Source organism: Equus asinus, chromosome 3 (genome assembly GCF_041296235.1).
Source record: "Equus asinus isolate D_3611 breed Donkey chromosome 3, EquAss-T2T_v2, whole genome shotgun sequence".
In the NCBI taxonomy this organism is placed as follows: domain Eukaryota; kingdom Metazoa; phylum Chordata; class Mammalia; order Perissodactyla; family Equidae; genus Equus; species Equus asinus.
This window is the reverse complement of record NC_091792.1, coordinates 124,715,593-124,741,624: the sequence shown is the minus strand read 5'-3', so window position 1 is coordinate 124,741,624 and position 26,032 is coordinate 124,715,593. Positions and strand designations below refer to the sequence as shown.

The window sequence follows — 26,032 nt, the reverse complement described above, 5'->3', positions numbered from 1 at the left end:
AACCCACTGCAATCTGGCTGCTTTTACCACGCTCAGCAAATACCTCCTTGTTCTTAATCTAATGATAAATTTTCTTCTTGGCCTTATAATATATGACTCTGTTGTTTTCTCCCTACTTTTGCAATGCTCTCCTGCACTGACATTAAAACCATATTCTCCTGGTATTGTGGGAAACCATTAGGAAAATCTTCATCATGGGATCCGAGACCTTCTGTGTTTGCCAACAATCCGTGTGTAATGATATCTCCCGGAAAATGTATGGCAGTAACACCAAGAGATAATATCTATTATTCTTAATCAAGGCAAACAAGTTCTACGCGGCTTTCCCCAAAAGACAGGTTCCACCCTTGCAGCCTGGGGAAAGAACATGCAATCTCTGCAATTTTTATTTTAAAAGTCACTTTGTGTTCAGAAGTTATAGTAGTTGTTTGCTATTTCGTTTATACAAAAGAATGAGTGGGAGGGGGTAAGGAATGGCCCCCTCTCAAGGAAGCCAAGACAGTTATGACTGGCTGTATTTGGTTCCTACAACCCTCCCTCCTGCAGGAAGGTAATGGATGGAGTCAAACTAGTCAAACTGCCTTTATCTGCACTCTTTTCTGGAACTGTTACCCCATTCTCTAGGTGAAGTTTTACTGTGGGCAAAACCTACGGGTTCTTCCCATTACCAAATAAATTATAGCAACTTCAGTATACAGAATCCTACCTTGACAGAGGGCTGTCAGTGATACAGATAATCTGACTACTGAATCTCATTCATTGCATCTGATAAGGAATAAAAGGTAGTGGCCTCTGACTTCTGTGGCTACAGATCAAAGCAGAGTCTAGCTCAGAGAAGGGAATCACCCTGCATTTTGATAGACATCCATGGTTGCTCCTTCTCAGTCTCCTCTGCATTTTTTTTATCCTCTTGAATTCTAGAGTTTCTGTGAAAGTATGATGACCATTTTACTCTCATCTCTTTCCCTGAACCAATTTTATGTATGCCCATGGTTTTTAACTACTATCAGATGGCTCCGAAAATCATCTGCACTCTCAGCCCTTCTCTTGAGCTCCAGACCTGTCTGCTACCCAGACAGCTCCAAATAAATCTCTCACAGAAATCCCAATTCACTATGTCTGAAACATAAATACTCTTCTCCTAAACACCAAAAGTAAAAACTTTTCTTCCTGTATTTCACATCCCAGTAAATTGTACCACCATCCACCCAATCTCCTAAACCTTCATCCTCAACTTCTCCCTTCAATCCCTATATCCAACAGACCACCAAGTCTTATGAATTCCACCACATGGAGGTCTTTTACATCTCTTCAGTTCTTTCCATCTTCACTACCACTACCCTGGTCCAGTCCACAATCACTTCTTGCCTGGAATGCAACTGCTTTCAAACTAGTTTTTCCTTTCCTCATCCACTAATACAAATTACCGGAATGCAGAAAATCAAGCTCTGTCCCATCCCTTCTACAGAACCCCTACCCTCCACCAATCCTAAAATGGCCTTTTGCTGCCCTCAGCATAAAGTCAAATACTTTAACCTGTTAAGATGCAGACTGTCATGCCCCACAACTAGAAATTATGATTCCGCAAATCATAATAGGAGCCCAAGAAATAATTGTTTTAATAAATAACTCCCGGTGATTCCAATGCAAGTGTTCATGAATCACATTTTGAGGAACATTATTAAAAACCTAGGAGGGTGCCAAAAAATATTGTCTGAATAAATGAATATTCCTCAAGTCTAATTCATATCCTTCTAAAATATCAATTGATAATCAACTTCTTCATGCTAGCTTTAAAGTAAGTAAACATTATTATGTTACTTTTGATATACAATACTTGCCATGTTTGTAGCAGTTTAATACATTTAATAATGACAATTTCTGATGAGCTAACAAATAAATCCAGTGTCGATTTTTGAACAAATATTGAGATTTCATAACTCTCTAAACCTCCCTATGATGTTAATTACCAAACTACATAACATCCCGATAGCTTCTGCACTCTATGTTTTCATAAGATGGAAAAGTATTAACCAAGGGGACCTATATGATTAATAAAACAAGGTCACCACTTACCTGACTGCCTATTTCTTAACAGTATAAGGGTAAACTCTGGATCAGAAATTTTGAGATGACTTCAAAGTTTTCCTTGTTCAAGTTCTAACCCTAACACTTAGCACTGCAAGAGACAATCATTTGAGCTGAGGTTCCTAGTCTAGGCTTGGTAGCAATACCATTTACGCTTGAAGAATATGCATACACAGTGAAAACATTTACTAATATGGGAAAAGCCATCCATCCTATATAGAAAGCAAGGAAAGAAAAAAAACAGAAGACAGAATAGTGAGCTATAAATTACTAAAATGTACATGCCTACTACAAACTTTGTCAACTGTCAGCTACTAGTACATTCAAAAGTATAATTACCTATTTACTCATGAATTTTTTGAAAGTTGAAATAAAAGACTTTTAAACTTAATTGCAGACACTGTAATTAGAATCTTTCATTATAATTTAGATCTGCAACTTTCTTTGGACAATTACACTGGTTAATAATTCCGGGACAGCAGTGTGTGCATGTATGTGTGTGTGTGTCTGTGTTCTTTTGGTTCTTAATTCTTTTTGCTATGCCTCTTTTTCCTCTCAGGCTAATGTCACAACAAATCTACATCACTGATCTGAACAGGAGGACTTAGGGGTTGAGGTCTTGCTACTGAGTATGCACACTGCATAGAAATAAGAGTGTTATCACCTAGGCTACTAAAAGTGAAATTAAACTTATTCTTTACTTTTTTCCCATTACTAAATTGCTTCTACAAGACATGACTTAGATATCTTCATATCCACTTTTACATAGGGGTAACAATAATACGGGTGTGTTTTCCCTCTGTATCATAATACATTTTTCTCTTTAGTGTCACATCCAAGTTTCATTTCTTGACCTGGCCATCATTACTAACGTAAACTCAAACTTTAACGCATTATTTATCTTGCTTTCCAGAAAAAGTAACATAGAAATTAAAAATCACTCCATTTGATCATCAGGAAGACCAAATCATTTGTCTTCACAAAATGTATACATGTTTTTAAATTAAGCATTATCTACTCCAATAAATTTACAATATGAGTGTGTGTGTGTGTGTCTGTGTTGTATATACATAAGTTACACAACTTTCATTTTCCTCAGCTTCATCTTCTTTAGATTTGGACAAATATCAAACAGTACCTGTTGAGTGATCCAACTATCTCTTGACTCTTAATCAAAATCCTCCCCATATCACACATCATTATGTATACCCATTATCAGTGTATTGATTCTCAGCTCCAAGTCTATCCTCCTTTCTCCTTCTTTGTGATACAGGGAAGGATTCTGTAAACACTGCTCCTATGCCAACTCACACAACATTAGGCTTGGTCAATACAAAGTGGTAGAGGAATACTCCAATGTCACGGCAAGAGAAGAGGGCTTTTCTGTCTGGTTCTCTTTCTAGTTCAGATGCATTTTCATTCCTCGGTACAATTTCAAAGGACTAGCATGTTGTGAGTTTTCAGCCACTAGGCAGGATGCTCTCATGGACTGGTTTCCGCATGTACCTTCACATGTTTCTTTACCTGCAGCAGTGGCATGTTTCTGTAGCAGTAACATCCTCTCTAGGGGATCTGAATCTTGGTCCCAGGGGGGAAGGACTCTCTCCAAGGACTTAGTTCCTTCCTTGTTCATCACGCTTCACTCCTAGAAGTAGATGCTGCCTTCTGCATTGCTAATTCTGTATTGCTTGGAGTCTTCTTTTATCCTGTTCTATTATTTAACCACCTTGTACTGGTTAATAATTCATTATATTAGATTTTCTCTGTTCAAATTATGTTATGGATCCTTTCCTCTGACTGGATTCTGACGATAGAGTAAGTAGGTGCCCACTCGGTGGTCTTGCGATTAATCAGACTTCCTCCAAACAAACTACTGGTAAGACTGAGTACACAAGGTGAATAAAGATGGAAATAAAGGAGAAAATCTGACAAGAACAATGAGAATTCTATAGGACTGTGTTAGGCTAGGTGATTCAAGGGAAACATACAGTTAGAAAAACATCTAAGGCCTTCAAGCATTCAGAGCCTACTGAGACGTCAAATACGTATTTCATTTCGGGGAATATTTCCACATAAAGGTGCACATGCACACACAATTACACACATTACACACACATACACTCCGATATAGAGAAGGAAAACTAAAATGTCAAAGTAAATGACTTTTTAATTTAAACGTTGCCAATTACAATCCCACTCACCTCAATTCAATCTATATAAAATTCAGGGTATTAAGCATATGTTAATGTTTATAAAATGTGTGGTATGGGCCCCCCCCCCCCCCCCCCCCACCAAATAAGAAAGTGTATCTTGAGCTTGCTAAAATGTTTTTAAAGTTCTTGGGCTAAATTCACTGATGAAACCAAAGTTATCAGTTCAATTCAGACATGAGGAAATTTCAATTTGTTCCTTTGCTAATGACTGCACATGTAACATCAGCTACCAGCTTCTTCTTATTTAATTTTGCATATAAACTTAATTAACATTTATTTTATTTTTTAAGAATGACAGCAACAGACAGGACTACAAACACACAACAGTTAGAAACACTATCACCTAAGAAGGACTGCTTCACCTGCACATGGTCCTGTAGCACAGGCTTTCTTGCATTTTGTTTTTTTACTTGATTTTTCCCAGAATTCAGGATTTGTAAAAATAAGTAAATTTTCTGACAATGCCTGGGAGGAATTTCTGCATGTAAATGGTAGCTGAATGATGATAGTTTCTTTCTTATTTTTAATTTCGACTTTATTGAGATATAATTGACAAATAAAATTGTAAGATATTTCAAGTGTACATTGTGCCGATTTGATATATGTAGGCATTGTAAAAGGACTCCCTCCATCTACTTAATTAACACATCCATCATTTCATTTATTTATTAGTTTTTTAGTGAGAACATTAAAATTCTACTCTCTTAGTGAATTTCAATTATACAGAACAGTGTTATCAACCATAGTCACCATGGTTTACATTACATCCTCAGACCTGACTCATCTTACAGCTGAAAGTTTGAACCCTCTTACCAACCTCTCCCCATTTCCCTCATCTCCCAGTCCCTGGCCACCCCTTCTCTACTCTCTGTTTCTATGAGTCCGACCTTTTCTTTAAATTCCACATGTAAATGATCATGCAGTATTTGTCTTTCTCTGTCTGACATCTCACTTAGCATAATGCCCTCAGAGTCCATCCACGTTGTCGCAGATGGCAGGATTTCATTCTTTCTTGTGGCTGAATAATATTCCACTGTGTATATACACATCGTGTTTTCACATCTTGGCTATTGTGAATACTGCTGCAATGAACATGGGAGTGCGGATATCTCTGTTTTCATTTCCTTTGGATGTAGATCCAGGAGTGGGATTGCTGGATCATATGGTAATTCTGTTTTCACTTTTATTTTTTATTTTTTGCTGAGGAAGATTAGCCCTGAGCTAACATCTGTTGTTAATCTTCTTCTTTTTTGTGCTTGAGGAAGATTAGCCCTGAGCTAATATCTGTGCCAGTCTTCCTCCACTTTATATGTGGGTTGCTACCACAGCATGGCTGATGAATGGTGTAGGTCTGCACCTGGGATACAAACTCACGAACCTGGCTGCGAAAGCAAAGCACACTGAATTTAACCATTATGCCACAGGTGGGCCCCATTTTTATTTTTTTGACTAACCTCTATACTGTTTTCCAGAGTGGTTTCACCAGTTTACATTCCCGCCAATGGTGCACAAGTGTTCCCTTTCCTTCACATCCTTGCCAACACTTATTATCTTTAATATATTTGATTAAAGCCATTCTAATATGTATAAGGCGATATTTCATTGTTGTTTTGATTTGCATTTCTCTGATGGTTAGTGATGTTGAGCACCTTTTCATGTACGTATTGGCCATTTGTTTGTCTTCTTCAGAAAAACGTCTATTCAGCTTTTGTGTCCATTGTCTAATCAGACTGTTTGGTTCAATTACTATTGAGTTGTGTGAGTTCTTTATATATTTTGATATTAACCTCTTATCAGATACATGATTTGCAAATATTTTTCTCCCAATCTACAGGTTGACTTTTCATCCTGTTGATGGTTTCCTTTGCCATGCAGAGCTTTTTAGTTCGATGTAGTTCCACTCGTTTACTTTGGGTTTTGTTGCCTTTGCTTTTGGTGTTAAATCCAAAAAATCATTACCATGACTTATGTCAAGAAGCTTATCTCCTATGTTTTCTTCTAGGAGTTTTATGGTTTCAGGTGTTAACATTCAAGTTTTAATCCATTTTGAGTTGAAGCTACTAGCTTTTCAAGTGGTGTTAGTAATGTCAAAGACTGGTCAAAACAAAGGAGTGGAAGATTAGGCTAATCCATTACCAATACTGAAAAAAAGTCACTTCATACATTTTGCTAAAGATATATGACCTGAGTTTGCCTAAAACTCCCAAATAACAAATATTTTGTATGTCTAGAAAAAAATATATATGTACATTTATGTATATCTATGTACATATGTATATTTTTGGGGTTTATTGTTTTGAGGTAAAATAATTACTTTGAAAAAAAATTTCAATATAGTAACTATGACCACTAATACTCACAACAGAAAAGCTACAACATTGAAAACTTTGATATTTTGGGGTCCTGTATCATTTGCCTTTCTGTTTTGGCTGGAAAAAGACACCAGAGGTAATCAAATAAGAACCACCATTTATAGGATATTCTGCTAGTTTTTCAATGTGGTGCTTGAAAAAATTCTGACTCTGCACTTGATTCCATGCAAAAGTTAGGTGCTCATTCTCACTCTGTCTCTAATATTTGGGAGTATTTACTAAGACAACCTGCACAGAAATATTATCTTTATAGTCAACTAATAGCTATTGGAATACACACTCTTGGTAAATATGTCTCTGTCATCTTTTTAAGCTCCTGTGCACTCTAACGGCTTATGGAAAGTGCTGTATTAATATTTCAGGTCACAACATAAGATACTGTAAGGGAGGGGGAAGAGTTATATTGAAGAGTGGGATTTTTCCTGTTGTTCTAGCATTGTGTCTAAGGCCTAGAGTTGAGGGGGGAAAAGAAGCACTTAAATCTTCACATTTTAATTTGCAAAAACTTCAAAGATCTGCTAGTGTTTGGTGTCAATCACCTTCTGATCACCTCCTGAAAGCTGGGGATACCCACACTTTTGCCACCTCGTATTTCAGCCATCCAAGTCAATACAAGAAAAGGACTATGAGGTCAAAGAAGTGGCTCTGACGGAAGAAAAAGAGGATTTTTTTAATGATAAAAATGGCATTTCTACTCCCTAAAGAAAAAGTAGGGAGGTCTCAATAGATTGGCTAATAATGTCTATGAGTGTCTGCAAAAAGGGAAAATCTTTTGTCTTTTGTTTGTTTCTCCATATGGAAAACCTTCAAACTTGTCAACATTCTCCTTGCGCTCTCAGAGAAAGAAAATAAATTGGAGAGGGATGATACGATGTAGGAAGACCAGGCAAAGAAGAGACAGGGCATCTCCTCTAATTCTCACTCCCTGGGCAATAAGGAAGGTGAATGAGAAATTATTTCAACAACAAGTTCTATAACAGAGCACTACAGTTAGCAGTAGAAATGGAAGACTGATAACCAAAATTTTTACGCTTAATCAAGATTATTTTATCTACTATGTTTCTAGCCCACCAGTTTCTAACCCACCAGACCAATTTCCCTCTCCTATCTATCTCATTTTAAAGAAACATAAACACCAGTTCCATAGACTCTAAGAATGTCAAGATTCTAATTTTCTTTAGATTGATGTATAAGTGCCTACTATGTATGCGGAATGTATGTATTGTACGTATGTAGATAGCATGATAAGGCACCCACCTTACTCAAGGCCAATAGAAAATTTCCTTTTATAACTCTGACTATGACCACATTCTATAGGAAGCAGTTGTCTGAGAAACCATATAGACTTTACTTACGGAAGTCCAAGCAAGTGCCTTAATCCTAGAAAAAGATTCTCAGCAATACAATTATTTTCATTTAAACAATGGTTTACCACACTGTAGCCAGGTAGACAAATTTTGAAGAGAATATAAGGGCTAATCTGAACACTCAGGCTGGAACAGTGCACCACAGACACAAACATTACCATCTCTAATTCTCCGTATTTGGGAGTAGACTAAATAGGCATGAGACAGATACATAATTCTGTAACACTAAAGATGCTTGTTTATTCTAAATTATCCCCATCTTCACTTCCCATTATATGAAGTGAAAATACTAGTTAATGAAAAACTCACCATATCTGTATCTGAGACAGGGCCAAAACTGGTCACGTAGATATTTGTGAAGACTTCAGTGATGCTGTCTGATATGAGAAAAAGAGATTGAATATAGATATTATATAATGAGAATCACAGGAAAGAAAAGTGGTCAGGTACATGGCATGGTTAGAAAGATGCATGATATTTAGGAATATTGCTTTTTACTTTGTTTTCAACTTTTACAGATAACAAAAATAGCTATATTGCTCAATTATTGCATAGGTTCTCACAATCCTAAACACTAAATGCCTAGAAGTATCAGGACATTCTTTCATATCATGACAACCCAGTTACAGCAATTTGTTTTAAGCATGTTGCTCAGAAATAATAGTTTCTTAGAAACTATCTTAAGTGAACTAGTTTACAATAAATTTACCACCAGTACTGAAAAAAAAGTATAGTTAATATGGTTACCATTTGATATAGTCTTAAATTTGACCCTTAAACTAAATATTTCAGGTTGTATTTCATGGTGGTAGAGATTTAGTTTGTAGATTGTAAATTAATATACCTTCTCAATAAAGCACAAGAACAGATTGTTAATCACTACAAATAAATGTAATTCATTTTAATATAAAAAGTATTATTCGGTGACATAAAAGTAGAAGCAAATCACATACATTCATCACAATGGATTCCTTCCAAACAAGCTCGCCTTTAAATATATTTAAGAATGCTTGAAATGCTGAGAGTGAATTGAATTAGATTCTAAAGTTATGTGACTTACTAACTATAACACAATTAACTGGACTGCTCTAATAACTAAATGATTTAGACTTTTGATTTTAATTAAGCCAAATGGTGTTGGGAGAAAAGCTCAAAGACAAGGTTATAAAAAAAAAACTTTTCAATGTTCTTATAAGGCAAAAAATACATCATTAATTTCTATCATCATGAGCTGAATGCCTCATCTACTGTCAAATTTATCATTGCACACAAACTATATCATGAAATACTTTCATTATCATACTGGACATTAATTCACAGCTATGAAAGAAAGAGTAAATTAAATCTAGATATTATATCCAAAAAGGCAAAAATAAAAAGTAAAAAGGATTTTGAAATAACAAAGTAGACTTTGAATGCTTACTCTTCAAAGGATTTGGAATATAATAATCCACGTGACAAACCTATGAGACAGATTTTCTGTTATCACCCCAATGTATGTGTACACTGATGTACTGAAAGGTAAGAAAATATGCCCAGTGACCCACACTTGGTAAAGCAGATAGAGCCAGGTTTTAGAACCCAAACAATCTGGCTCCTGAGCCCTCAGGCTAAACCAAAGCCTTATACTACAGTCAATCATAAATCTGAAACTAAAAGTGTTTTCTCATTAACTACATATTTCTATTTGCTGCAATACTCTGTACCAAAAGCATAGTTATAGTGTTCCAAATAAATATATTCATTCAACTTTATTATTTTATATACTATTTTATTCCAAAAATTGTATTCATGAAATTTTATTAGAAAAATCATCTGAGGGGCTGGCCCCGTGGCCGAGCGGTTAAGTTCGCGCGCTCCGCTGCAGGCGGCCCAGTGTTTCGTTGGTTCGAATCCTGGGCGCGGACATGGCACTGCTCGTCAGACCACGCTGAGGCAGCGTCCCACATGCCACAACTAGAAGAACCCACAACGAAGAATACACAACTATGTACCGGGGGGCTTTGGGGAGAAAAAGGAAAAAATAAAATCTTTAAAAAAAAAAAAAAGAAAAATCATCTGAAACATAAATATATTGATAAAGTTAATTCTCAGCTGCCATCTGCCCCAAAGACCTGCCCAGGTCAGCTTCAAGGGCATGCAACTTGTGCAACTGCCCAGGACTCCGTGCTCAGCAAAGCCCCATGCTTGGTTTAATGTTCTGTTTTTGCTCTCTTGAAATTCTTCATTATTTTTTGAATAAAGGACCCTGCATTTTCATCTTGGACTGGGCCTCACAAATTACGTAGCTAGTCCTGGACCTGAATTATATATGCTATAAGAAAGAAATTATGAAAAGGAAACCCAAGTTTGTATTTTCTTCTAATTCACACCAAATCAATTGTGCTACCACATTTATTCAATAACAATTGAATAACACTTTAGTCATTATAGATATTGATTTAAAATGTTCCAGAGAAGAGAAATTAAAATGTGAAATAGCCTTCACCCAAAAAGAGGCAATGAAATTATTCTCCTTGGTCTGGGGCAGCAAAGTTAGAGAAGAGAGATGACAACAACATGTGAATATCTTCGTGCTAAGCATATGAAGAATATCCACTAGCTGCCAAGTGGCAACTAAAGAGTAAGGGAGAGTATTATCAGTACCTAGTGTCTGCAGGGAGGTGTCAGCTAAGAATCCAAAGAGAGAAAAATAAGATTACCTTCAAAGCTATAAACAATAAGAGCAACAACTAAAGACGCAGAACACAGATATGCCAAGTTACCTTAAAAAATGATTTGACTTCATAATCATAGTTAAAGAATGTATGCATTGCAAGGGATATTCTTCTGCTATATCCTTATCAGAAAAAAGGAAAATCAGCAAGGCAAACCCTGACCATGAATACCCAACAGTTACCTGAGTTTGGGAAAGAGATTCTTGGCAATGAGACTTTGAGGATTTCTATATGGACAGATGCGCAGAGCTGTAAACAACCAACATGCATTAGAGCGATATTTTAGTGGGATGACTGAAAATATTTGAGACATCTAACACAACTTTTCAGGGTTCTATATTCAAAGTGCAATCTCTGATTATGATTTGGCTTTCCTGAAGAGAAGAGAAGGGAAGGGAAAGAGATGGAAGGGGAGGGGAGGGAGGAGAGGGGCCATGAAATGATATGAATATAGTTTATTTTCAGATCTTGTGACACTAACTTATCAGAGTCAGTCCATAGTATCTTCTGATACATTTTGTTTTCTCGTGGATTTAGAACAAGGTTGAACTGTGTTGTTAAAACCTGTTACAATATTGTGATTCATGTGACAGATGTATGTTACAGCGTAAACAAATGAACTGATATTCTGGTGGCAACCTCAGTCTCTGCATTTTAGGCACCAGGAGTTACTCTCTCAAGTCCTGATCACATTTAGTGGACACACCAAGCACTGTCCTCACTCAGGGCTTTCCCATTGGCTATTACCTCTTCTCCTCCGTTTCTAGTTAATTGCTTCTCTGACTTTAAATCTCAACTTAATGTGCTCTCCTCAGAGCAGTGGTTCACTATTCCCACTACATAATGTAAGTCTTCTTTCATTTTCTCTGACACTTCCTTTTTTTATAGGACATTTTAGAATTTGCATTATTTTCATGTCTTAATATTTTTTTACTGGTTTTTTTGTTTTGTGTTTGGTCTGTCTCCCCAGCCAGGATTCAAATGCACTAAAAGACAGGAACAGTGACATTTCTGTTCACTATCATATACCCAGCGCTTATTGGCACAATGCCTGCCACATATTAGGTGCTTTATAGTTGAATACACAGATCATTTCCAATTACAGTTCATGCAGAACACATAATTTTCCCCAAATATTTCATCAACATTAACAATGGGCAAAAATAGCTGTTGCTACTCATAAGGAAGGGGCACGGTCATTTGCGAAGGAAGAGCCCAAACTGTTCATCGACAGAGGGCGATTCAAGGCCAGGAAACTGGTTCCCAGGGAAGAAACTGAAAGTCAAGCAAAAGGGGAAAATGTATTTAAAGAAAGCACTATTTCAATGGAAATCAAACCTTAACTGTTGAACAGTAAGCAGCTTTTAATAGAAACATCCACCATGAGTTACCTCAAATTGTTTATCAGCTAAATTTTTGGTTTTAGAAATACCAACAGCATAATATGCAAAAGTAAGAGGATCTTCTATATAGATTTTTCCAAAAGCAAAAACACCATGAGGTTAATAACAGGAAAAATAAGGACTGTGTACATTAAACATAGGAGAACGTGTGATCCTTAGGAACAGTCAGTAAATTCAGGATAGCAGCTATTACTGAGGAGAGAGAAAGAGGAATAACCTTCCAAGGGGTACCGAGGGGGCTTCTAATGTATTTCTAACATTTCCCTCCTTTTAAAATTGATGTTAATCAATTTTGGCAAAGTCTTAAGATTTGATGAAGCTGGTCACGGAATAAATCATATTATTCTCTGTACTTTTCTGAATATTTGAAATACTTCATAGAAAAAAAATAAATGGCCTTGAAGGATATCCAAAATGAACATATAAATAATTTCAAGAAGGGTTTAAATTAACTCATGAAAATTGTTCTTCACTGGGTAATGCAGGATGCAATAAAAATCAAACCTACTTTAAAATTTCATTGCAAATAGTTGCCTGGCTCATGAATACAGAAGGTGGGGTATCAGGTTGTAAAGAAAGAGAGAGGTTGTATCAAAAAAGACCTGATGTGCAAAAATGATGAGAGTATCGTCTCTCTCTATATATATGGCAGCAGGGCATTCACTGAAGGACTTTGATCTGGAGAATGCTATGTCCAAGGCTATTGTACTAGAAGTGTTATGTTACAGTTATAAGAGGGGGAAAACCAAATCAGAGGAGATTAAAGACAATGTATCCAGTTTGGAGGATGCTGCAATAGTTAAGGCGAAAAAATATATAAAAAGACATTAAGAAAAGGAAAGTGTAGAAATCAAGGGAATAGGGGGCTTTTTTTTTAAAGTGGTATTGTTAAAAGATGCTGAAATAGGCTCTTTTGTTTGACTACTAGAAGATCTTTAGAGCCTGGAAATTAGCTGTTGCAGTAGAATTGTAAGGGCATAAAACAAATGAAAGAGGACTGGAAAGTAAATGGATGGTGAGGACATGAAGATAGCAAGCAGAAAATATTTTCTTAAAATGCTTGTCAAAAAATATTTGGATGAAATCATGGATAGTTGAACTGTGCTGGGTAATGTTACACACAGTAGCAATCAGACCTTTCAAGCAAAAATTTCTAACATTTGGCAAGAGTAAAATCATATCTTTATGTAAAGCTTTTTGTGAAGGATTGATGGCCATTTGAAATTATGCATGTAAGGCTTGTTGTTTCCAGTGGTTCACTATTGGGTGTATGGCTTTCAACGCAACTGAATACAGCAGTGGGCTTTCATTACTTTCTCAATGAGGTCCACCTTACAATCCTACTTGAAAGTGCAACATTTTCACATCTCTCCCTGGCTCTATGCATTCATTTACTTATTACGTTTACTGTTTACTGTCTATATCTACCTATATGGTAAACACAAGCTACATGGGGCTATCTCAAATTAAATTGCAATTAAATAAAGTGAAAAATTTACACTAGCCACATTTTATCCACATATAACTATCACTACCATATTGGATAGCACAGTTGAACATTTCCACATCATCACAGAAAGGTCTCTTAGATAGCACTAGTCTAAATCCTCCCACTAGAAGTAAAGCCCCAGGAAGACAGGGATTTTTGTTTGTTCAGGAAAGTAAAACCCCAGCACAGGACAACCCCTGACATCGTGCATATTCTTAATAAATCTGTGTCGAATAAACGGCTTCTCATTCTTAGTTCAGAGTCATTTAAAGTAGACATAGCCTCTGCTATCATAATGGAGCTTACTATAGCCTAGTGAAGAGAGATACTTTGCAAAATCAAACAAATACACAATGACAGATATGACAGAAGCTATGAGAGCATATAACAAGGGAAGACTCCTCCTGGAAATATGTTCTTCACTTGGTCTCTGGAACACTACAATCTCTTGATTTTATTCCAACCTGACCGATTGCTTCTCAGAATCTTTCACTCCTATTCCACCAACCTGTTAATACTGGAATGCCCAACATTCAGTTTTTGGTTATTTTCATTTATACTTACTTTTGATTATTTATTTCATGTACTCAAGGACTCTTGAATTTCTATTTTAAGTCCAGAGCTTTCTTCTAAAATCTAGACTCCTACAATCAACTATCTAGTTGACATCTCCACTTGGCTGTCTGATAGATTTCTCAAACTCATTGTGTCCCAAACAAAACTGATTTTTCTCTCCAGGATCAACCATACTTGCAGCCTTCCCAATTGCACATATTTGGTTGTTGTTCCAACCCTCCAGGTCAGAATTCTTGGTTTCATTTGCAACTTCTCTCTTTCAACAGTAAGTCTGGTTGGCTCTCAGAGATATCTATAATCTGACTTGTGACTTCCTCCATTGTTAATACTCTTTAAAGTTATCATCTCTCTATAACAATACTACTTCCACTCATTCATCCCTCTTCCTTTATTTTTTTATAATAGCTTTCTTGAGATATAATTCACATAATATAAAATACACCCTCCATAAAGTATACAATTCAGTGGTTTTTAGTATAGAGTTGTACAACATCACTACTATCTAACCTTAGAACATTTTTATCATCAGAAAGAAACCCTGTACCCATTAGTGATCATTCTCTATCCTCCCTCCCTCCAGGCTCTGGCAACTACTAATTCAGTTTCCGTTTCTATGGATTTGCCTGGTCTGGAAATTTCATATAAATGGAATCCTTTCTATTCCTGGTTTACAGAGAGGTGGTGGTGTTTTTTTTTTAAATCACAAATAAGTGTTGGATTTAATCAACTAAGTTTTTATGCATGTATGCAGATGATCATGAAGTATTGCCTTTTATTCTTTTAATATGGCATATTACATCAATTTATTTTCATGTGTTAAAGCAACTTCGCATTCTTGAGATAAATCTCACTTGCTTTTCATGCATAACTTTTTACATGTTGTAGGATTTGATTTGCTAGTATTTTGTTGAGCATTGTGTGTCTATATTCATAAGGGATATTGGTCTTCAGTTTTCTGTTCTGATACTGCCTTTGTCTCATTTTAATATCAAGGTAATACTGGACTAATAAAATGAACTGAGAAGTGTTCTCTTCTATTTTTTCAGGAGAGTTTGTGAAGGATTGGTATTAATTCTCCTTTAAATATTTGGGAAAATTTATCAGTGAAGCCATATGGACCTGAGATTTCCTTTGTGGGAAGCTTTTTTAATTATTATTATTCCAGTCTCTTTCCTTGCATTAAGTCTATTCAGATTTTCTATTTCTTTTTGAGGTAGTTTTGGCAGTTTGCATCTTTCTAGGAATTTGTCCATTTCATCTAGGTTATTTAATTTGTTATCATACAAATGCAACACAAATGTATTCCCATATAGTATTTCTGTAAGATCAATATTAAGGATCCTTCTTTCATTTCTGATTTTAGCAATTTGAGTCTTCCTCATTTTTCCTGGTCCCTCTAGCTAAATTATCAATTTTGTTGATCTTGCCAAAGAATTAAATTTTGGTTTCATTGTTTTTGCTTTTTTTCTATTCTCTATTTCATTATTTTCCTCTCTAATATTTATTATTACTTTTTCTACTTGCTTTAAGTTTAGTTTACTCTTACTTCTTTTCATTGTGATAAGGTGGAAAATTAGGTTATTGATTTGAGGTCTTTCTTCCTTTATAATTTAGAGCTATAAATTTCCCTCTGAGCCTGCTGTAGCTGCATCTTACAAATTTTGCTATGGTGTGTCCTCATTTTGATTCACCTCAAAGTATTTTATAATTTCACTTGTGGTTTATTCTTTGATCCATTACTCTTTGAGAGTATGCTATTTAATTTACACATATTTGTGAATTTTCCAAATTTATTTTTATAATTGATTTCTAACTTTAGTTCTTTGTGATTGAAGAACATGCATTTTATGATTTTAAACCTATTAAATTTACTGAGCTGGTTTTATGACCTAACATATAATCTATCCTGGAGAATGTTCCATGTGCACTTGAGAAAAATGTGTTTTCTGTTATTATTGGGTGGAAAGGGCTATAGATGTCTGTTAGTTCTAATTGGTCTACAGTGTTTTTCAAATATTCTGTTTCTTTTTTGATCCTCCGCCTAGTTGTGCTATCCATTATTAAAAGCTGGGCTTAGTGTTGAAACATTTATTTCTCCCTTCAATTGGTCTATTTTTGATTCATGTATTTTGGGGTTCTGTTATTAGTACATGTTTATAGATTTTATGGCTGCCTGATAATTGACCCTGTTATCATTTTAAAATGTCCTTCTTTGCCTGTTGCAACAATTTTTGTCCAACGTCTATTTTGACTAATATTATTTTTGACACTCCAGTTCTCCTTTTCTTACTGTTTGCATGGTACAACTTTTTCCACCCTTTTACTTTCAACCTATTATGTATTTGACCAACAGCATATAGATGAATCATTTTTATCCATTTTGTCAATCTCTGCTTTTAATCCAAGTGTTTTGTCCATCTACACTTAATGTAATTACTAATAAAGTAAGATTAACCTGCCATTTGCTATTTGTTTTTAAAACCACGAGTTCCTTTTTTTTTATGTTTTTCTTTGGGTTAGGAAGATTGACCCTGAGCTAACATCTGTTGCCAATCTTCATCGTTTTCTTTTTTCCTCCCCAAAACTCCCCAGTACATAGTTGTATATCCTACTTGTAGGTTCTTCTAGTTCTTCTATGTGAGACACCGCTCACCATGGCTTGACAGTCAGTGCTAGGTCTGCACTCAGGATCCAAACTGACAAACTCTAGACTGCCAAAGCAGAGCACACGAACTTCACCACTCAGCCATAGGGCCAGCCCCTTGCTATGTGTTTTTATATGTCATGTCTTTTTCTTTTGTGTTGTATAGATAATTTCTAGTATATCATTTTAATTTTCTTGTTTATTTTCTCACATTTTGTGTTATTTTATTAATGGCTGCACTGAGAGTTACAATTAACATCTTAAATTGATCTAGACTCTATTAATACCAACTTAATGCTTGTCCCACTTATAGTTCCTTCCACACACCACTCCTTTGTGGAATTTTTGTCAGACAAATTACAATTTTATATCTTAAACCCACCAACTCCAGGTAATTCTTGGTTTATGCAGTTTCCTATTAAATAAGATAGAAAAAAGTTTCACATATATTTACCTACAAGGGTGCACTTTAGTTATTTGTGAGGACTCAAGTTACTGTCTAGTGTTTTTTATTTCAGCTTAAAAGACTCCCTTTAGTATTTTTTGGGGTAGGTGATGTCAGATCTACTAGTGACAAATTCTCTTAGTTTTAATTATCTGGGAATGTCTTAATTTCTCTTTCATTGTTCATTGTTTTGTTGGATATAGAATTCTTGGTTTACAGGCTTTTTCATTCAGCACTTTGAATATGTCATGCCACTTCTGGCCTATATTATTTTTGATGAAAAGCAACTGTTTATCTTACTGAGGATCCCTAGACATCATGAGTAATTCCTTTGTTGTTTTCAAGATTCTCTCTTTGTCGTTCTATAATTTGACTCTGATGTATCTATGTGGATTTCTTTGAGTTTACTCTGATTTTGTCAAGTTTCTGGAAGTGCAGAGTAATGTTTCTCATCAAAATTGAAAAGATTTAAACCATAATTTTAAAAAATATTCTTTCTGCTCCTTCTTCTCCGCCTTTTGTGAGACTTCCCTATGTTGGTATGCTTGATACCAACAGGTCTCTGAGGCTTTATTAATTTGCTTTTCATTATTTTTTCTTCTGTTCCCTAGAGTGGATAATCTCAATTAACCTTCTTTTCAGGTTTATTAGTTTCTCTACCAATTCAAATTTGCTATTGAGATCCCCTAATAATTTTTCATTTCAGTTAATTTTTAATTCCAGAATTTCTATGTGGTTCTTTTTTAAAAATATATATCTCATTATCAATATCTTCTCTTTGGAGAAATATCATTCTTATACTCGTATACTTTCCTTTTATTCTTTTGACATTGTTTCCTTTAGTTCATTGACCATATTTTAAAAAGCTTAGGCCTGGCCCCATGGCCTAGTGGTTAGGTTTGGCGTGCTCCACTTTGGTGACAGGCGTTTGGTTTCTGGGCACAGACCTACACCACTCATCGGCAGCCATGCTGTGGCAGCAACCCACATACAAAATAGAGGAAGACTGGCAGAGATGTTAGCTCAGGGTGAATCTTCCTCAAGTAAAAAGAGGAAGATTCACAACAGATGTTAGCTCAGGGCAAAACTTCCTCAGCAAAAAAAGAAAAAAGAAATGTTTATTTAAAGTCATTGTCTAGTAAATGTAACATCTAGGTTTCCTCAAGGATAGTTGTGATTTATTCATGTTTTTCCTGCATATGGATCATGTTTTCCTATTTCTTTGCATGAATCATTTTGCTGTTGTTGAAAACTGGAAATTTTAAGTAATATAACTCTGAAAATCAGATTCTCTCCACTCACCAGGGTGTATGCATGTGTGTGTGTATACTGGGGTATGTCTTCAACACTCCAGCACACAGTTTACCCCTCTGCCTTAGCCTTCATTTCCTGCTTGTGCAGAACCCCAATGTCATACAGAGATGAGAGATTAGGGCCTTCTCACATCTTTCCATGGTATGTGCACAGCCCTGCATGTGTGCACGGCCTTCTGGATTCCAAGGAATATACCTGAGGTTTTAAAAGCCTCCTGTAGTCATCTCAGCCCTCAATTTTTCCTTTTAAGTTTTCTGGCCAGCTTCTTATTAGACCCAACTAGTATCTCTGTTAAAATAGCTGTGATGTCAAACAGTAGCTCGTGACTTTTTTCAGCAAATGTCCCAGGGATAGAACTGCCCACACAGAGCAAAGTGAGTCAGGTAAAATTCAGACCAGTTCTGCAAAGGAAGCTCTTCCAAGGAACTAGTAGACAGGTCGAATAGCGGCAGTTCCCTGGAGATAGGGTTTTTGAGGAAGCTCTAAACCTGTGCTGCCCCCTCCAGCAGCTGCTAGGCTGCTAGTTTTCACAACTGACATACTTGCAAGGCTGTTGGTTTTAAAGGTGAGTATGGAGCTGCAAAAAACGGGGATAAGATAAGGAAAGTTAAAATGACACAAAACTCACGTTTCTTACTGATGTTCAGCTGTTTTTCTTATACATGCTCTCTGAATAGCTGCAAGGCTTTGGTTAATTTCTAGAGTTCTGAGAAAGTTGATAGTATAATTTTTGCCACTGCTCTTGTTGCTTTTTGGGATCAGTAAATTTTCAGAGATCCTTACTCTGCCATTCCACAAGTATTTTTCCACAACCTCTTCTTAACTCACAAATCAGATTCTGTCTCTCCTCTTCATAAAACCCTATAATGACTCCTTATCTCACCCAGAATAAAAGCTACAGCCCTTATATTGGCCTACAGAACACTTCATGAGCACACCCTGTTATCTTTTCTATTTCATCTCCTTCAACTCTTCTCACTCATTCCTGCCTCACTGACCTCCTGGCTGTTCAGCAAACATGCCCGGTCTTTGCACAGACATTCTTCTCTGCCATAGCATATTCTCTGACCTCACTTATTTAAATATTTTTGTATCTATTTGTCTAATTTAACAAATATCTACCTAGTGCCTACTATATGCCAGGCACTATTCTAAGTATTTAACAAATATTTGCTTAAAAGTCATTTTTTTTTTTCCAGTGGGCCCAAGTTGATACCCTAATTTGAATCACACCTTCCTATCACTCCCAGTACTTTAGACTCTCCCTTACTTTGCTCCTTTTTTGCCCTTTTTCCATAATAATGATACTCTCCAGCAGGTCATGTAATTCGCTTAAATATGATGTACATTGTTTAAAATTAAAACTCTAAGAAGGCAAGGATACTTGAATCCGTTTGGTTTGCTGATGTGTTCTAAGCAAACAGAACAGTTTCTGGAATATAATAGGCTATGAGTAAATATCTCTTGAGGAATTCAATCAATGAACCCCAGAGTGGCACAAGGAGGGTGGGATTGGACCTAGTTTCCTTGATCAAGTTACATTTCAGTGATATCAAAAAGATGATACATTATTGAGACCTTAGAGAGGTGTGTGCGTTAGGGGAAGGCACGCAAGAGAACACTTAGCTCTTAGCAGCAAACAGGAAACTAAACATTCAAAGATCCTGAGATGGAAAATAGGTAAATCCTGTGAGGAAGTGAAAAATGCCCAGTGCAGCAGGAGAACAGAGAGGGAACAGGAGAGTCATATGAGATGGGTTTGGAGAAATAGGCACGTCAGATCATGCATGCTTTGTAATTGTATGATGCTGAATAAGCAGTTTCATCAGTAAAATATAGATAATAACTATACATACTTCATGGGCTGGTTTTAAAGATTAAATGAGTTAATTTATAAAACTCACTTATAACAGCCACATAGAAAGTAATACTAAAAGTGTTTGCTATCTATTTACATCTGCAGCTAACTGGGGAGTTCTGGGCTACAAATGCATATTATGGAGTCTTTGGTTTCACTAAATAATAATTGGGCAAATTATTTAACCTCTATGGACCAAATTTATTCATCTCTAAAACAAGAAAAATAACAGAAACCATCTCACTGGGTTCTTTTAAGTATTAAGAAATGCAAGGGGTATAGAACAATGCTAGATAATAATGTTCCATAATGTTGGCTATTATTATTACTACTGTTATTATATACTGTAATTGGGGTCAAAGGAGGAGAAAAATTCACCAAAGATCAGAATACAGACTAAGAAGGAAAATGATACCAGCCCCAACATTTAAAGAATTCATTAAAGAAAATGAGCCAGGAAATTAGCTAGTAAGGAGAATCAAGACAGGGATTGGAATCAAAAGTAGAGGAGAACACAGTGTCAAAAAAACTAGAGATAAGAATGTTTCAAAGGCATTTTATGAAGAAGGGAGTGATGTATAGTCAATGCTGCTCAGAGATCAAGTAATCTGAGGTCTGGAACACTCATTGGATTTAGAGACCTGGGAGTCATTAGTGGACTAAAGAATGTACGCAGAGGTCAGCTTGGAGTGAGAGAAGGGAGAGAAAAGAAAAAGGCTAGAGTGATCTTAACCTTTGAGAAGTTTGCTTGTGAAGGGGAAGAGGATGCTAGTAACAGGAAGGTGGCAGAAAAGAGACAGAGATGGTTGGTTGCTTTGCTTGTTTAAGGTGAAAGATAGTTGAGCATATGGCAATGCAGATGGGAGGGACTGAGGTAGAGATTGAGAGACTAAATATGCAAGAAAGAGAAAATATCAATGACAGAGGAATATTTCTGAATTAGCAGGCAGTGCATTTATTAAAAGAGATTGACAATAGCCACATGGAGGGAAGAAGGAGGAGGGAATAGCCCAGATTATAACGTGAGTAAGTAGAGAGTGCGGAAACAAATGGAAGTAGGTTTTTAGGTCTAGTGGCAGGTAAGTCAAGGAAGTTCCTGGAGAGCAGAGAAACTTCAAGTTATGTGCAAAATATCTGTGCATTATTCTTATTATGACAGAACATGATTCCAAGTCAAAAGTTTAATAGTTTAAACAATTATATTAACAACATTTGAAATATACATCCATAAAAGACCAAGCTAGCATGTGCTGCCAGTTCTTTGTCCATATACTCTTGACAACCGCGATCCATCTACATGCAGGTGTTCTGCTGTAAGCACCTATGATTCTCTGGCTGAGGCCTTTCCCTGGCTTTTCAGGGCAGACTGGAAGTGCAGAGAAGTTTATGCTCCTGGGAACAACCATCAGTCAATGACTGATGGGAGCTGGAAGAAATAAAACTCAGCTTTCTCTTCCTCTCACTGGAGACAGCTCTAAGGCATGTTCCACACCATTTCCAGAGGTCCTCAGTGAGCCTAACCCCTAGTTGTCCTCCCTCGCAACTTGCTCATTAGTGTACCCTCTTTTGGCTCCCCCCCTTCCCTATGTCACTTTGCCACCCACTCTGCTAATGCGTCCTGATATCACTTCCCAAATTAAGGCATATCTTCGAGTCTGCTTCTGAGAGAAACCAAAGCCAACTACAAACATCATTCACTTACTCTGAGAAAAAAAATGATAATAATTAAAGACACAGGAAAAATATTAATTGTAGTCATTGGAGCTAACCATCCAAGCAATAAGCTATACTGTCTTCACCATGTTATTTAGACATTAACAGCGATATTAATGAGGATGTGAACTTACAATGCTGAAACTAAAATCAAACTGTAGATGACATCCCTTCAATATTAGGATGCTAATAATTTTGCTCATCATGTGTCATAAATAGACTGTCAAGCACATATTTTAAGACAAGTTACTCATTGCTGTGTTTGCTTTACTTGCTCAGCAACAACAAAGACACTTTGCTTCCTGGGATGATTCCCATAACACCTACATGTGCTATTCGTCATCAGTCAATTTCATTAAAGTCAACAAATACTTATCAAGTGACATTTGTGTATATGGCACTTAGGGCTCCCTATTAAAAGTTGAAAACTTTTAATTTGATAACATAATCTGTCACCATTCTACCACAAAGGAATTGCTGCACCTTACCCAATATCTTCCTTCCAGTAGGCACTCAATACATGTTTGACAAAAAGGGATGACTTGAATAATACAGTGCTGCATTTGGATGGTCAACAAACTGCCCAAAAAGCAGGAAGAGTTAAGACCAATAATAAAACTAGCATGTATTGTGTTTTGGTACCATCATTTTTCATCACAGTTCTAAGTTTTGATCTTTGATTATTTCTGATGATTTGGAAACATAAAATACCAACATTATTGAATTTATGAAACTTCCTCTCAGAGTAAGATTCCTGGTGCTTTTTAATTTTTGCATCTTTATACATTCTGTTTGTTCTTATAGTTTTGGTCGATTACTTTGACTGAAAGTGCATTGATTTAAATAATATAGTCTGTTTGGGATTCCTGAACAAGAATCAAGAGGCCTGTCTGTTTATGAACAGGACAAATGTCCTAAAGGATAAACTAAATATATCCCATCATGACAGTCACTGCTTATGGGTTACAAATTAATCTGACTTTGAAATCACTGCAGGGTCTATCCATCCCCAGCAGGGTTTGAGACTGTCTGGCCCTTAGAACCATCACCGGGTAGAAGATCTATAGAGCCTTCCCTCTCGTTGAAATGTCTTTCTTCAAGACCTAATGACTCAGCGTACTCTGGTGAAAAAGCGGGACACGTCTGTCTCCCCAAAGCACTAGTAAAGGAGATCAAATAGGAAAGGGAAGAGGAGACTGAATGCACATTGATTCCCATTGATTTAGTGGGACCATTTGGTTCAATTAACAAATAGCTACCAAGGGTTTACTAAGTGCAGTCTAGAGACATCCCCAGCCTGACAGACAAGGGAGAGAATGCTTCCAAAGGGAAGCTATATGTGGTACCAGAAACTATTTATGTTCCTCAAGGTAACGTTTCATCAAGTGATTGCTACATGCTCAGTCTTGGAGTCTGACAAGGGAGAGCGAAGATGTTCTCAAAGATATCACTTCTACTATTCAAGTTAGATCCTGTTGTGAGGAGATTCTAGTGACCCCACCTCACTTCAAGTTGTTAAAGATGGCATCCAGAGCACATGGGATCTGCCAGAATATTAAGAGTCCAAAGTTCAATGTGGGCACAGACTATTATAGATCTAGTAGTCCTGGGCCAGTTAGTAACTTGGAGCTTAGTCATCAGTCTAAAATCCTATGCTGCTCTCTAAGTACTGACAGCAACCAGTTTAACAACTAAGTTATGAGAATTTAAAAGTAAAAAATATGCGGATATATATTTACATTTTACTCCCAAAATACATATGAATAAGAAAGGATTCTCATATCCAATATATAGTAGGGATAAACTTTTATCTTTTTAAGATAATTAATTATTTTAAAAATCAAAATAAATTAAAGATTCTTTCTTTTTTTTTTTAAAGATTGGCACCTGAGCTAACAACTGCTGCCAATCTTCTCTCTTTTTTTTTTTTCTCCCCAAATACCCCCAGTACACAGTTGTATATTTTAGTTGTGGGTCCTTCTAGTTGTGGTATGTGGGACACTGCCTCAACATGGCCTAATGAGCGGTACCATGTCCGTGCCCAGGATTCAAACCAGCGAAACCCTGGGCTGCCGAAGCAGAGCATACAAACTTAACCACTCAGCCACGGGGCTGGTCCCTGAAGATTCTTAATGCATTAAGAAACATCATTGATATATATTACTAATAGCAAAGGATTGAAAAAAATCCTCCTATAATCATTTTATTTATAAAAAGATACATAAGTCAAAGCATGCTAATTAACTTTTGCTTTATGACGTTTTCACCTCCCCACAGAACACTGCTGTTGACAATAATATTTCCATTTACTTTGCAAAATAATTTTTCTATTCTTTATTACTTTGTAGAAAGAAAGCATTAAAATGCAATAGAAGTATTAACATTGAAAATACAAACCCAAGAATTTCAAAAGCTTCTAGAGGCCATGGCTTTCAAACATTCAAATTCTGCATCCTCTATTTTAGTCTTGGTAAAAGGCACCCTCATCTTATCAGTTATGAAATTTTTAACTCAGTCTGAACTACTTACTCATATTCTACATTTTAATTATTCACCAGATTCAGTTGATTATATTTCCTATATATTTCTTGAATTTTCCTTTTATCCTCATCCTCATTGGCAATGGCCTCTGGAATGGCCTCTTTTAGTCTTCCTGCCTCTAGTCATACAAACTCCTATTTACCCTCTATGATACTACTAATGTGTTCCCTCCTAATTAGAAATCATGCAATGTCTCTTCTTGGATCAAAATTTTTCTCAATGACTCTCCGTTGCCTAAAGATCAAGTTCAAGGATCACAGCATGGCACATACCCTTCAGGATCTGTCTTTGTCCACATTTCCATCCTGATCCAATGCCATTCTATGTTGTGTCCCTCAGCCATACCACACTCCATGTCATTCTCATTCATACCTTTGTTTCTTTGTTCTTGCTCTCTCCTCTATAAAAAAGGTCCTCTCATTTAATTCTTGTTCTCAAAAAACAAGCTCAATTAACACTTCCTCTGTGAAATTTTTCTTGCCATCCCTGGGGCATTTAATTAGTCTTTCTGTTGGTTCCAGGAATTTTCACTTCTTCAAACAATCAAATCACACTGCAACTTTCAATGCATGAGAAGTTATTAAATGGTCGTGTGGTCCCCCATGCTATTCACTGCTCACTAGCTCCCAGCACTTTGCTCTATATGAGTGTCATAGTTCTATAGATAATCATAGAATAATACAAAGCAACATCCTAAGAAGAATCATTTTATCATTCATTGTTTTCTGTCATGTAGTTTATATTTTCTTTAGAAATATGGCTTTTAAGTAGACAATTCATTTTGATTTTTTCTTGTGCAACTCTAAATGGACAGGAGATTATGATCAAGAATAAAGCCATACCAATTCTGTCACACTTAGATATGAAATAAATAAAATTATTATCTTTACACCTATAGAGAATTTGGAATAAACTACATGTAGGAAAATTATTATGATGGTTATCTGCTGAATTACCTTAATCATATATGAAAAAAAGGTAAAGGCAAGGTTTCAGACTTAGATGCTAAAATCATAAGATCATTTGCTTTTGTTTCAAGAAAAAGTTCAGGTCTCACATTCAGCAATCCAACATTTTTCATCTACAACATTCCAAAGTTAAATGCGGAGAGCCTTGTTGGCAATATTACAAACCCTTGTTACCTTTCATTGAATCACCCAGATCAGCCTCAAAAAGAAACTCTGTACTTATAGAGTTCATTCATATTCTAGTTTGATGATAGTATCACTTTCTTCTTAAAAATAAATTTAACTTAAAGTTATACGAAAGGAAAAAGGAAATCTCCTAGTGTA

General features: G+C 36.1%; 1 protein-coding gene across 2 annotated transcripts in view; it reads right to left on the bottom strand.

Moving 5' to 3' along the window:
* Positions 1–26,032, bottom strand: part of GABRA2 (gamma-aminobutyric acid type A receptor subunit alpha2) — a 129,496-nt gene that overhangs the window by 66,802 nt on the left and 36,662 nt on the right. For both annotated transcript variants that reach the window (XM_070505956.1, XM_014857141.3), the window contains exon 4: positions 8,350–8,417. In XM_070505956.1, coding sequence (XP_070362057.1) covers positions 8,350–8,417 — 68 coding nt within the window. The remainder of the gene's footprint in view (positions 1–8,349; positions 8,418–26,032) is intronic.